Here is a 13,504-nt window from a genome sequence, read left to right on the forward strand (position 1 = left end):
AATTAGTATACACATCTTCGACGATAGCATATCCTATAGCATATCCTATGCACACTTATTTAGGGCGTCATAAACAAGTCGACTGCAATTTCATTTTCAATCCAGTTTTCATTGTCTCAGAAGTTTTATGAGGACCGCAAAACGTGACATGAATTGTTGACACGGGTATAGAATTCATGTCAAGGAAAGCTGATTTTGGAATGAGACTTTTCTTGGAAGGAGACTTTTGGCTCTAATGCTAATGCTCTGAGTTTAGAATAACCAAGAAGGCAACAATGTAATAAAATCTAGGGAAAGTGAAATATTCACACGGGAAGCACCAAAACCAAACTATAATTCTTGGGAAAATAACATAAACAATCCCTGAACTTTAACCCAACGTGCAATATGATCTCTGAATTTTTAATTTGTTCAATGTGATCCTTGAACTTTAACTCAATATGCAATGTAATCCATAAACTTTTAATTTGTTCAATGTCATCTCTAAACTTTTTGTACATGTTCAATTTAGTCTCTGAACTATGTGAAAATATTCAATATAGTCTTTCCATTAATTTAAGTTTTATGATTACATTGAACATTTTCATATAATTCAGGAAATACATTGAATACGTACCAAAAGTCCAAGGACTATATTAAACAAATCAAAAGTTTAAGGACCACGTTGAATATTAAGTTGAAGTTCAGAGACTACATTGAATAAATTAAAAGTTCATGGTTCAAATTATAAATTGGGCCAAAGTTCAGGGACCGTTTGTGTTATTATCCCATAATTCTTTATGTTGCTTTCTTATTTCCCAAATGAATTGTTTAGGAGAATACCCTAACCTATTAACACCTCAGTGTCTTTTCAGATTTTCAATTTGTAAAGCTGCCTCACTCCCTCCACTTCCAATTTGTTTAGGGTTTCTTTTAAAACTTCATTCTTGGTGGGAAGAAAGTACTATATATATATATATATATAGGTGTTAATAACTGACCTTCCTCTGCCAGTCACATACAGACAATGAATTTCAATTCTTCTTAGCATGTTGGTCCTGTATCTACAATATGCTTTGTCTCTCGGGACATTTTATCATTTTGACCTGGATATTATTTTTCGGCAATCATGACCGACGCTTTTGACGGCCGAGCTTGCTTTTGTAAATCTACCTAATAAGCTTGTATCCCTCAAATTCTTAAAAGGTAATCGATTGTTAAACGAAAAAACTTCACCAAGAGGTCAAAAAAGAAAAGAAAAAAAAAGGAAAGAAGAGAAAAGGAAAAAAGAGAGAAAAAAAAGTAAGGAAGGAAAAGAGAAGAAAAGAAAAAATAAGGAAAAAAAATATTAACTAGTGAACCTCAAAACCTTAAACTGAACATATGATTGCCTATGCTTAGTTTTTTTCCTCCCTTGGAAGGTGCATGGAAGATCATGCCCATAAACACAGCCTTCTGCTTTTTGCACATGAATAAGCACGATCGAACCAAGATTGTCTGATGCTTTGGGACAATGGTGGAATCCTAATAAGCATGAAGCCGAGTTTCTTCATCGATTCTTCCAAGGCGTCCCACGTTTGACCATTCGATTCTTCATCCACACGCTCCAAGCCTTTGTCCGTTGCAAGCTTTCTTTAATACCCCTAACTGCTTCCGCACTTTCCATGCCATCGCTTTATCTTGAATTAGGGTTTTTCCATCTTCAAACTTGTTCTTTCACATTCGATTCACACCATACTGTTCATCTTCCTTGGAAGTATCCTGCTTGATTAGAACATTGTAGACCCTTTGACGCGTAGAATTTCCTCGTCAAACAAGAGGACCAGCTTTTGAGCCGACAGCATCATATTTGGAAATTCGGCAGCATACGATGTATAGTTCTATCAAATGTCCCGATTGATGTCGTTTGCCCCCACCTAGAGGTCAAAAGAAGACTGTGATAAGGGTTGCATTGTCGTCAGCATCACCATCACCGCTATCGTGACAATGACATACACCACCATACCGACATGCTTAAGAAGGTTGTTCTTTTAAATGAAAAAGAGCAACAGAGATTAGGAAGAGAAGGGATTTGATTTTGCCTGCCCTAGTCATACATCGACTGTATAACTTGCTTTTGAAACTGGATGTTGGTGTCAAATGCAAGGCACATGGGTAAATTGTTATATTGAATATGATTTAGCAGTTAACTTTATTGTTGATCCAATGCCATTTGGACTTGTGATTAGAGCAGGGTTTTTTTTCTTGGTTTTATGAGTTTGTGGATAAAAAGCTAGCTCACTTCCTGCCAAAGAGAAGAGGGTTTAAGGGAGAGAACAACTTAACTATGTCGTGCTGTACAAGTTTGGGACTTTTGGTGTCAAATTTTTTTTTTAAAGTAAATATGTTAAAGTGAGCATAGTTTAGGATTTTTGGTAATTTTTACCCAGATGTCTTTCACATAATCAGCCACACAATAGGCACTATCTGACAATGAAAAATTATGTACGCATAAAATAGAAAAAATAAATGAATTCGAATCCACACCCGCCCCTCTTGCTTCTTTCAATCTCGCCCTCTTATTAGAACATGACTGATTTTACGGACAAAAACTATGCCGTTGGAGATATAAGAGTGCCCTTATATCTTTGATTTGGGCCAAGTAGGGGTGGGAACAATACCATCAACGGGCCAAACGTACTTAGGAAAGTTTGAAGTTAGATAGAAAGAGAACCCAAAGTCCACTTCGTGGAAACGTCGCATCTTTTCCACCAATTTCAAACTCTCGTCCAAATCCTATAAGAAGCAAAACAATCCTATCCCTTCGTGGAAACCAAAGACAGTCAGAGCAACTCTCCAATTCATCTTGACTTCTGGATTTCTCTCATCTTCTTGACCAGAAAATCGCCATCTTGCTTCATTCTTCACTCACGTATGGAATTGATTCCAGGTCTACCCGACGACATAGCCCGAGAATGCTTGATCCGGGTCCCCTCCGCCGGATTCTCCGCCATCGCGTCCACGTGCAAGGGATGGAAGGCTGAGATCGAACTTCCACAGTTTCGGTCGCATCGCAAGTCCGCAGGCCACAGCCAAACGATCTTGGTCATGGCTCAAGCAGTGCTTGACCCAGCCCGGAGCATCGGATTCGCGAAGCTTTGCCACATCCCGGTTTACCGCCTGACCACTTTTGAGCCGGTTTCCGGTTCGTGGAGCGAGCTTCCGCCGCCTCCTGAGTTCTCCAGGGGCTTCCCCATGTTTTGCCAGTTGGCCGCCGCCGGGTCGGATCTTGTTGTTATTGGCGGGCTGGATCCGGTTTCGTGGGAGGCCTTGAGTTAGATCTACATCTATAGTTTTATAACCGCCACGTGGCGGCAAGGGGCCGACATGCCTGGCATACGACGCTCATTCTTTGGCTGCGCGTCGGACGGCAACCGCATGGTGTTTGTCGCCGGAGGCCACGATGGCGAGAAGAACGCGCTGAGGTCCGCAATGGCGTACCACGTGCAGAGAGATGAGTGGACGGCTTTGCCCGACATGGCGAGGGAGCGCGACGAGTGCAAGGGGATCTTCCAAGGCGGCAAGTTCCGCGTCATCGGTGGGTATGGCACCGAGATGCAGGGCAAGTTCGAGAAGAGCTGCGAAGCCTTCGACACCATGACGTGGCAGTGGGGCCCGGTGCGAGACGACGTGTTGATGCACGTGCCCGAGGACCTGCGTGGACGGCAACGCGGACGATCACTTGTACATATGCAAGGATGGCGACGTGTGAGCGCTTAGAGGACCTGCGTGGACGGCGATGCGGACGATCACTTGTACATATGCAAGGATGGCGACGTGTGGGCGCTTAGAGGACCCACGTGGCGGGTCGAGGCGAAAATACCCGGTGACGTGTACAATCCTAGTCATGTGACAAAGTGGAAAGGGAAGTTACTGGTGATTGGGTCTGCCAGAACTGGTGGGCCCCAAAAGGCTTACGTGTTCGACATGAGTACGTGTGCATGGACAAACGCGGAGCTGCCGGAAAAGTTTTCCGGTCATGTTCAGGTTGCCTGCTGTGTGGAGATTTAGGAGGAATGAGGCTGAGAAGTAAAGCGGCTTGTGTACAGATTCAAATATGAGATTATCCTTTGATTTGTTATGAGACACCGGTTGGGGCTGAACTTACTCATCCTTGAATAACTTGTATTCTCATTCTGTCCATATATATCGAATGTAACATTTTAAAATATGGAGAAAATTGTCTACAAAGTGCTAAACCTCTAGCGGCCAATTTAGTTATAAATCTTTCAATTGTGTCAATTTAATCATAAATATTTTGATGATTTACTAATTCAATCCTAAACCTTTTAAAGAATTGCCAATGTCGGTTTTCCAGTTAATTTTGGGCAAAAATCGCTGACGTGGAGGTCTAGTCAATGCCGGCTATCTTACGTGGCACGGCTAACGCTGACGTGGACAATTTTTAAAATTTTCTATAGAAATTTTCGAAATTTTTTTATTGATTTGAATAAGTGTAGAAGCACGTTAGGCGGTCCCGCCATATATGTGTAAAAAGTAGAAAACAAAAGAGAAAACAGAAAAAGGGAAAATTTTTCCGATGCCAAATGAGTCTCAATTCCTCTCAATCTTAACGTAGAAATGCATTTCAGCCATTCAATTATTCGTTAAAATAAGATGTGTCCTGATTTCGAGGTCCAAGATGGGGAAAGTACTTGTAAACTAGATATTCAAGATAGTGATTATAAGTAGGGGTGTGCAAAGGAGCCAGAAATTACTCGGACCGCTCGGAACCGGACCAGACTAACTCGGAACCGGCAGTTCCCGTGAGGACCAGTTCGATTCTAATTTACTAGAACCAGTGAGTACTGGTCCAATTTCCAGTTTTAGGCGTGAAACTGCCCACCCGTCCATTCGGATCGACCGGACTATTAATATATATATATATATATACATATATAATTTTTAAGAAAAATTTCAACAAAAGAAAAAAGAAAACCATAAAATTCCTAATTTGAAGCTCGACTCTCAACTCCCATCAACTCATGGCCACGCCATTAGCCGTTCATTGCCTCCCTCTCTCACTCTCGATCACCTCCATTTGCGTGAAACTTGATGGGACCGGTTCTATGGACCAACCCGAGAACCGGACCGGGCCAACGGTCCGATTCCCGGGTGGATCCATGGGATCAACGGGCGGTTTCCGGTTCCAATTTCTCGGATCCGGTCCTTAGTGGGCTGTTCTCGGTTTCATGTTGAGAACTGCTTGCCCGAACCAAGCTCACCTCTAATAATAAGAGCAAGAATTGTAGACAAAAATCGCGTATGTCACGGAGACCACACATGTGTTTATACATACGTTGCAGAATAACAAATCTAAGAGTACAACATACTCCAAAATCGGTTTGCACATCTATTATGATAACATTGCCTATTCCCACCACAAATTTAGGGTTTCACAAACAAGTCCAATGCAATTTCATCCTCAATCTAATTTTATCGGGTCACAAGTTTTATAGGGACCGTAAAACGTGACATGAATTGTCGCTACAGGATACAGAGTTCATTTCAAGAAAAGCAAATCTTGGAATGAGACATTTCTTGGAAGGAGACTTTTGGCTATGATGCAATCCGAGTTTAGAATAGGCTATTCTAAAGTATTCGCACTTGCAGCAGTATAATCAAAGTAGGATTCTTTATATCTTACCCTTAATTCATTATTTTGGCCATCCAACCTACTTAATAAAGCGGTTCAAGATGGAAGCATCATTGGGATCAAGTTGAATAGAAACTGTCCCACGCTGTCACACTTACTTTTTGCATATGACTCCATCTTTTTCCTAGATGGGAAGATTAAGAAAGATTGCCAAAATGTGGGGGCAGTTTTAAACCAGTATTGCTTCGCAACAGGACAAGCCATCAATCTCAACAAATCAGGGATTTTTTTCAGCAACGAATGTCCAAGGAGTCTTCGCAGGAATATGGCAAATGAATTAAGGGTGCCGGAGATAGAAAAAACAGGAAAATACTTGGGGATTCCATCAAATTGGGGACAAACGAAAAAACAAATGTTTGCATGGATCTTGGCAAGAGTCAATATGAAACTCGAAGGATGGAAAGGGAAACTAATAACCAAGGCAGGAAAAGAGATACTGATTAAAGCAGTGGTGCAGGCCCTCCCACATTATGCAATGTCAATTTTTAAAATCCCCATATCCATTTGTCGTTCGATCGAACAAAAAATTGCAACATTTTGGTGGAAAAACAACGAATCCAAGACGGGCCTACATTGGAAGAGATGGGATGTTCTGAAAAGAAGAAAGGATAGCGGGGGAATGGGGTTCAAGGATTTGATAACCTTCAACAAGGCCGTGTTTGGTAAACAAGCGTGGAGAGTTTTTCAAAACCCATCAAGTTTATGGGTGCAGCTTTTGAAAGGGCTCTACTACCCCAATAACAATTTCTGGAATGCAGGAAATGGGTCACATTCATCGTGGGGATGGCAAAGCATACTAATGGGCAGAGAGCACATCCCCAAAGCAGTAAAATGGAGTGTGGGTAATGGAGAAGACATAAGCGTTAGAAATGATCAGTGGCTTCAGAGAGGAATAATTGGAAGTGAGGCAAGACAGGGGGAACCTCAGAAAGTGGCAGATTTAATTAACCAGGAGGACTATAGTTGGGATGAACAGATGATAAAGAGTATGTTCGATGAGCAGATAGCTGAGCAAATATTAGCAATTCCGCTAAGACCTAACGCTGAGAAAGACAAGCTAATGTGGACCTGCACCAAGTCAGGACAATATTCAGTGAAAAGTGCCTACAACTATGCAAGAGTGACGGATGAACAACAACAACCACACAGAGCCACATCTTCCTATCAACCACCAAAAGCACTATGGAATCTGATATGGAACCTGAACACCCCTCCGAAAGTCAAGTTGTTCATTTGGAGTATGTGCCAAAACGCTATTCCCACGGCAGAGAATTTGCACATAAGGAAAATCGTACCTAAGCCCTTATGCCCTCTTTGTCGCAAGCACCCAGAGACTGTAGAACATATCTTTCTTCTCTGTGAATGGACCAAACAGGTTTGGACGCACCCTGATTTGAACATTACATTCACAGATAAAGGCTTGAGATGAATGGAAGAATGGTTTCTGGAGAAAGGAAACAATTTTAACAAAAATCCCTCACCTGAGCTACTAGCCGAGATCCTATGGAACATCTGGAAGTCAAGAAACAATCACGTATTTGGTCAACAGAACCCAGAGCCGAGGTGGGTCGTGGAAGCTGCCATGGCGTCACGCAAGAACTTCGAGAAGTGGAACCCGGGAAAGAAAAAACACAATCGACCGATCGCTCACTCACCTGCCATATGGAAGCCACCGCCGGTAGGTACCCTCAAAATTAACGTTGATGGGTCCTTTGTGGAAGGAGATAACGAAGGTAGTGTTGCCTGTGTATGCCGAGATGCCTCTGGGAAGATCGTTGACGGTTTTGCAAAGAAGGTGCGAGCGTCTTCTCCGGCGCAAATCGAAACCCTAGCCTGTTGGGAAGCACTTCACCACTTTAGTTCGTACTCTCACTTAAAGTACCAGCTTGAGTCAGACTGTAGCTATCTGATAAGTGCCCTCACAGATCAAGATAAGCCATCCTGGGAAATAGACTCGCTGATCTCTGCGTGCAAAGCTCTGATGGGCCACTTCAAAAGCTTACAATTGGCCTATTGTCCAAGAGAAGCAAATCAAATAGCGGATTGGGTCTCTAAGGCCCACAGACGAAACGAGCTCTCTAGTAATTGGACCTCTAATCCCCCGAAAATCCTATGGGATCTAATGTGTTCTGAGGTTCCTTTTTCATGTAATAGTGGTATCCCTTAAAGCGATGAATGAAGCAAGTATTTTCTTCGATAAAAAAAAAAACACTTTCCAAATCGGTGTCTTTTCAGATTTTCAATTTATTAATCTGCCTAACTCCCTCCACTTCCATTTGTTTAGGGTTTCTTTTGGAACTCCTCTCTTGATGGGTTGAAGCTATTATTAGTAGGGGTGTGCAAAAGAACCGGAACCCACCCGGACCGCTCGGAACCGCCCGGAACTGGACCGGTGGTTCCCAACGGAACCGGTCCGGTTCCCGGTTCCAATTTTTTGGAACCGGTACTGTTTGGGCCGGTTCCCGGTTCTCGGTGTGGAACCGCCCACCCGCCCACCCGGACCGGACCGGTAATATAATAATAATATATTTTATTTTTTAAATTTTTAATTAAAAAAATCTGACAAAAAAAAATTTTAAAAAAAAGAAGAAAATTTGTTATCATGTTTAAAGCTCCTGTGTAGTTGGGATACCTTGGTCATTTTTCCCAATAATTAATGGGTACCCACTTGATTTATGGATGATATGGTTCATATAATCGATCATAGTGTAGGAATTGTATGAAAAGTTATGTTTTTTTTCCTTTTGTTCTGTTGATCCGATGTTGGTCTACAGATTTTTTTTTTATTTGTATAGGAAAACTTGTTGAGACCGGTTCCATGGACCCCCCCAAGAACCGGACCGGACCGGCGGTCCGATTTTCGGGCAGGTCCATGAAACCGACGGGCGGTTCTCGGTTCCAATTTTTGGAACCGGTCCTGTAGCGGGCGGTCCACGGTTCCGGAGTGGGAACCGCCCACTCGGACCATGCACACCCCTAATTATTAGAGAGAGACAAGGCCAGCAGCATTCATACCAAGGTCCATTTGTTAGAAGAAAAACCGTTTTCAAGAAATTTTTTTTCGATTTTTCGATATTTGGACGACGAAAAACTAATCGATATGCGAAAAATATTTTCCATGAATCGAAAAAATCAAGCTTAGATTGAAGGGAAATGACTTCTAAAAGCCAAATAAATGAAAACTAACTATTTTCCTTGAAAATAATTTTTATGGAAAATAATTTTCTTTATCACGAAATTTTCAGTAAAACAAATGTACCGTAAAAGGAGAAAGAGAGAACAAATAGCCCGGAAGTTAGAAGGGATATGCTTGTTCAACACCTGGAACAGACCTTCCCCTGACAGACACGTGCAAATAATGATTTTAATGTGTTCTTAGCATGTTGATCATGTATGTATAACAGTGCAATATAACTTTATTATACTTTACCCCAACAATATGCTTTCTCTCTTGGGGACATTTTTGTTTATGTTATTATTTTGACCTGGAAATCAAATATCATTAATTCATGTTTCGCTTTTTTTTTAGATATCAGAATGAAGCACATGCGAGGTGATGTCATTATTGTAGAAAGTATTATTAAAAAGATCAATTGAAGGTTGTAAGTTGCAAGCATTAGCTACTAAAGTTTATTTGACCCTGTACATAATTAATGAACTACATGTAACCTGGCCTCGAAAATCACTTTCCATGATCAACCACGTTTCTCTTAAAGTCAAATGGATTGCTCCGTATATAAATGTCAAATACGTAATGCCTAACATCGAATGTCATATCTAATCTAAGATCTTATATAAATAGTGGATCGATTACAACATGAAAAAGTGGACATGTATTGATGTGGTCATGCTATGTGGCATGTTCATATGATGATCACACTAATTTGTACCTAAAAAGCCTTATCATAAATATATATGGTTAGTGTAATCCTCATTATGTATATGTTCAACGCACATTAATTACGTGATTTTATTAGTTCTTATATTTTGATTTAATCATGTGCAAACATTACGAGTAGAGATGAGCGATTTCAAGTTCTGCATAGATTTCACTTGGAATCTGAAACCTACGCTTTAGAACAGGTATAGTTTGCGATTTTAGTGATCTTTTCTCTAAAAAAACAATAATTGAAGACAGGGAAAGAGAGAGAAAGGGCGGTGTTTCGATAAGTTCACTAAAAGAGAAAGAGTACCTTAGCCGAAATGAGGTTGAAACTAGCGCCGTCCTTTATTTATTTCTTTAATGCTTTATCTTCTCCTTTGGCGATACGAAATCAAGCAGCAGTGGTTAATGGATTATCCAAATGAAAAAGGGGTCACATTCTCTCTTTTTGACTTGACCAATCAAAGCAAAACATCATCGTTCCCTTATCCATTAGATTCTCTCATTGGCCGAGTCTAAACCAAGGGATTTCCATCAGCAAGATTTGTGTCCATATTCTAATGGATAACCGTGAGACGCGCACTTTGTATGTATGGCCAAGTTGCTGGTTTGCTGGTAAATAAATTCACGGACAAGGTGGTCAGCCATTAAAAAACAATAAAAAAGCATCGAAACACAATCGATCACGCTTCACCCTTCTAGCACGAAAGCTCGAAATTTTAATTTTAGCATATGATAGCAAAAATTTGTCGATGATGATTAAATTAGTAAATCATGTTTAGTGCTGCCCAAATCGTTATTTTGGGAATTAATTTCTTTTGGCCATAGAGAATCGGATAGGGAAAGCAAATTAGCAGTCAACTTTGGAATATAAGGAAGGTGCCCACATGCGGCAATAAATGTCTCGATCGGACTTTGTTAATTGAAAAGGAATTCTTGCGTGGGCTTGAACCGACGTTCCGATCTGATCTCTTCCTTGTTACCTCCCTCGAAATCTGATCCATATCCAATTTTGGCCACTGTAACAAATCTAATCAGTGAATCAGCACGGTAGATTTGGTCCTCGACAATTGATTTCTGGTCATATTCTTATCCTTTGCTTTGTGGCAAGTGGGGACAATACCATCCATAGGACAACGTACCTAGAAAAGTTTTTAATGGGGGCTTGCTCCTGTGGTTTCCAAAGCCAATTGTGTCATTAATTGATTGAATTCAACAAAAAGAAAATGTTGGAAAGGGGACCAAAATCCACTTTGAGAAACGTCGCATCTCTCCACCAATATGAAACTCTTAACAAAATCTTATAAAAAGCAAACTTTGCATCCCCTTCGTACTTAGAACCAAGACACTCGATCAAACTATCCATTTCATCTGACCTCTGGATTTCTCTCGTCTTCTTGACCCAAATTTGTAATCTTCCTTGGTACTTTATTCATCTATGGAGTTGATTCCTGGTCTTCCCGACGACATAGCCCGAGAATGCTTGATCCGGGTCCCCTACGCCGGATTCTCTACCGTCAGGTCCACATGCAAGAGATGGAAGGCCGAGATCGAACTTCCACAGTTTCGGTCGCATCGCAAATCAGCGGGCCACAGCCAAACAATCTTCGTCATGGCTCAAGCTGTAACTGACCCGACCCGAAACATCGGACTCGCGAAGGTTTGCCATGTCCCGGTTTACCGCCTGACCACTTTTGAGCCGGTTTCGGGCTCTTGGAGTGAGCTGCCCCCGCCTCCCGGGTTCTGTGGGGGCTTCCCCATGTTTTGCCAGTTGGCCGCCGCCAGGTCGGATCTTGTTGTGATCGGCGGGCTCGATCCGGTTTCGTGGGAGGCCTCGAGTTCGGTCTACATCTACAGTTTTATAACCTCCACGTGGCGGCGTGGGGCCGACATGCCGGGCGCACAACGCTCATTCTTCGGCTGCGCGTCGGATGGGGACCGCGTGGTGTTCGTGGCCGGAGGCCATGACAGCGAGAAGAACGCATTGAGGTCCGCAGTGGCGTACCTTTTGGAAAGAGACGAGTGGGCGGCTTTGCCCGACATGTCAAGGGAGCGGGACGAGTGCAAGGGGATCTTCCGCAGCGGCAAGTTCCATGTCATCGGCGGGTATGGCACCGAGATGCAGGGCAAGTTCGAGAAGAGCTGCGAGGCCTTCGACGCCGCGACGTGGCAGTGGGGCCAGGTGCGGGAAGAAGCATTGATGGCGAGCACGTGCCCGAGGACCTGCGTGGAAGGTGACGCGGACGACCACTTGTACATGTGTAAGGATGGCGACGTGTTGGCGCTTAGAGGATCCACGTGGCGAGTCGAGGCTAAAATACCCGGTGACGTGCACAATCCTAGTAATGTGACAAAGTGGCAAGGGAAGTTGCTTGTGATTGGGTCTCCCAGAATCGGTGAGCCCCAAGAGGCTTACGTGTTGGACATGAGTACGTGTACATGGACAAACGTGGAGTTGCCGGAAAAGTTTTCCGGCCATGTTCAAGTTGGCTGTTGTGTGGAGATTTAGGAGGGGCAAGACTGAGAAATATATAAAGCGTCTTGTGTACAGATTAAATATGAAACTATTGTTGGATTTATTACAATTTAATTGTATAGGCGAGGGTTTTTTCAGGGACGTCTAATCGATGCCATGAGATGCGGTTTAGCGAGTGCAATGTGAGAAATTTTACATGATTGGAAGTGGAACATATGCCGGTTTGGCTATAGTACATTTTGGTCTGAGTTTAGAATAGCCAACAGGATAATTAAATCTAGGGCAAGTCAAATTCGCGTCATTCAGCAGCAAAATCAAACTAACATTCTTTATGTTGCTCTTTTTATTTCCCAAATGAAATTGCTTAGGAGAAGCTCCTAACCTACTGACACTTTCCAAAACGGTGTCTATTCAGATTTCAATTTGTTAAATTGGCCGACTCCCTCTACTTCCATTTGCTTTGGGTTTCTTTTGGAACTTCTCTTTGGAGGGTTGAAGCTCATATTAGAGAGAGAGAGAGAGAGAGAGAGAGAGAACCAGTCGCATTCACATTAAATATGACCTAGCAGCAGGTGTTAGTCACACGCAAATAATGGTTTTCACGTGTTCTTTCTCTCTTGGGACATTTTTTTTGTTTAGGGCTAATTATCCAAAAAGTCTTAAACTTATTGTACGGTAATCAAATTACTCCTAAGATTTTCAATTTTATCAATTTAGTTCTAAACTTTTTAACGATTCTCCATTGTAGTCCTTCCGGCCGGAAATCGATAATGTGTTGATCCAGTCAATACTTACTCTCCCACGTGACATGACAAGCGCTAATGTGGACGATATTTGTAATTTTTTAAAAGAATTTATGAATTTTTTCTGTTTTTTCATTTTCTTTTATCTTTCTTATCCTATTTCCTTCCGCCGATTGCTGGGGCCTCGGTGATGGCCGGTGACCTCCATCGGCCACAAGTGAGGGCCACAACTCCCTCGCCTATGATTGGCGAGGGTTGTGATTGCCCATATTTGGTGAGGGCGTGGAGGCCCTCACCTGTGGCCGGCAACTTTCGTTGGCCATTGTCGAGGCCCTAGTGATCGGTTGAGGGAAATAAAAAAAATATGAAAAAAGAAAATGAAAAAAGAGAAGATTAAAAAAAATTGCAAAAATCGTCTACATCAGCACCAATCATTCCACATAGGATGGCCGGCACTCACTAATTTGCCGCATCAGCAATCTCCGATCAGAAGGACTACATTGTGAAATCATCAAAATGTTTAGAACTAAATTAGTCAAATTAGAAAGTTTAAGACTGAATCATCCGCTGTATAATAGGATTATGATTTGGACAATTCTTCATTTTGTTTATATTAACATATTGACTTGGAAATTAACTTTAGTCAATCATAACCAACAGTTTTGACGGCCGAGGTTTAATCTACGTAAGAAACTTGTATCCCCCAAATTCTACGGCCAAAAAAAAGG

General features: G+C 42.1%; 1 protein-coding gene, 1 long non-coding RNA gene and 1 pseudogene across 2 annotated transcripts; 2 read left to right on the forward strand and 1 right to left on the reverse strand.

Annotated features, from left to right (window-relative positions):
* The first annotated feature begins 2,671 nt into the window (after positions 1–2,671).
* On the forward strand, positions 2,672–4,140 carry LOC115684015 (F-box/kelch-repeat protein At1g80440-like; annotated as a pseudogene).
* A 2,828-nt stretch (positions 4,141–6,968) lies between these two features.
* Positions 6,969–7,533, reverse strand: LOC130140685 (uncharacterized). Its single transcript, XR_008818664.1, has 3 exons — positions 7,330–7,533; positions 7,156–7,251; positions 6,969–7,062 (listed from the first exon to the last, which is right to left on the reverse strand). It is a non-coding gene; the product is annotated as an uncharacterized LOC130140685 (long non-coding RNA).
* A 3,279-nt stretch (positions 7,534–10,812) lies between these two features.
* Positions 10,813–12,239, forward strand: LOC115684013 (F-box/kelch-repeat protein At1g80440-like). The gene has a single exon (XM_030608688.2). It carries the CDS (start codon positions 10,996–10,998, stop codon positions 12,064–12,066), a length of 1,071 nt encoding a protein of 356 aa, XP_030464548.1. The 5' UTR covers positions 10,813–10,995; the 3' UTR covers positions 12,067–12,239.
* Positions 12,240–13,504: the final 1,265 nt, after the last annotated feature.

This window comes from Syzygium oleosum, unplaced genomic scaffold, assembly GCF_021117445.2.
Source record: "Syzygium oleosum isolate NSW1041296 unplaced genomic scaffold, Sole_v2.1 Sole_v2.20, whole genome shotgun sequence".
NCBI classification, from domain to species: Eukaryota; Viridiplantae; Streptophyta; class Magnoliopsida; order Myrtales; family Myrtaceae; genus Syzygium; species Syzygium oleosum.

Coding starts and splice junctions, on each gene's coding strand:
- LOC115684013 (XM_030608688.2), top strand. CDS start 10,996: ATGGAGTTGATTCCTGGTCTTCCCGACGACATAGCCCGAGAATGCTTG.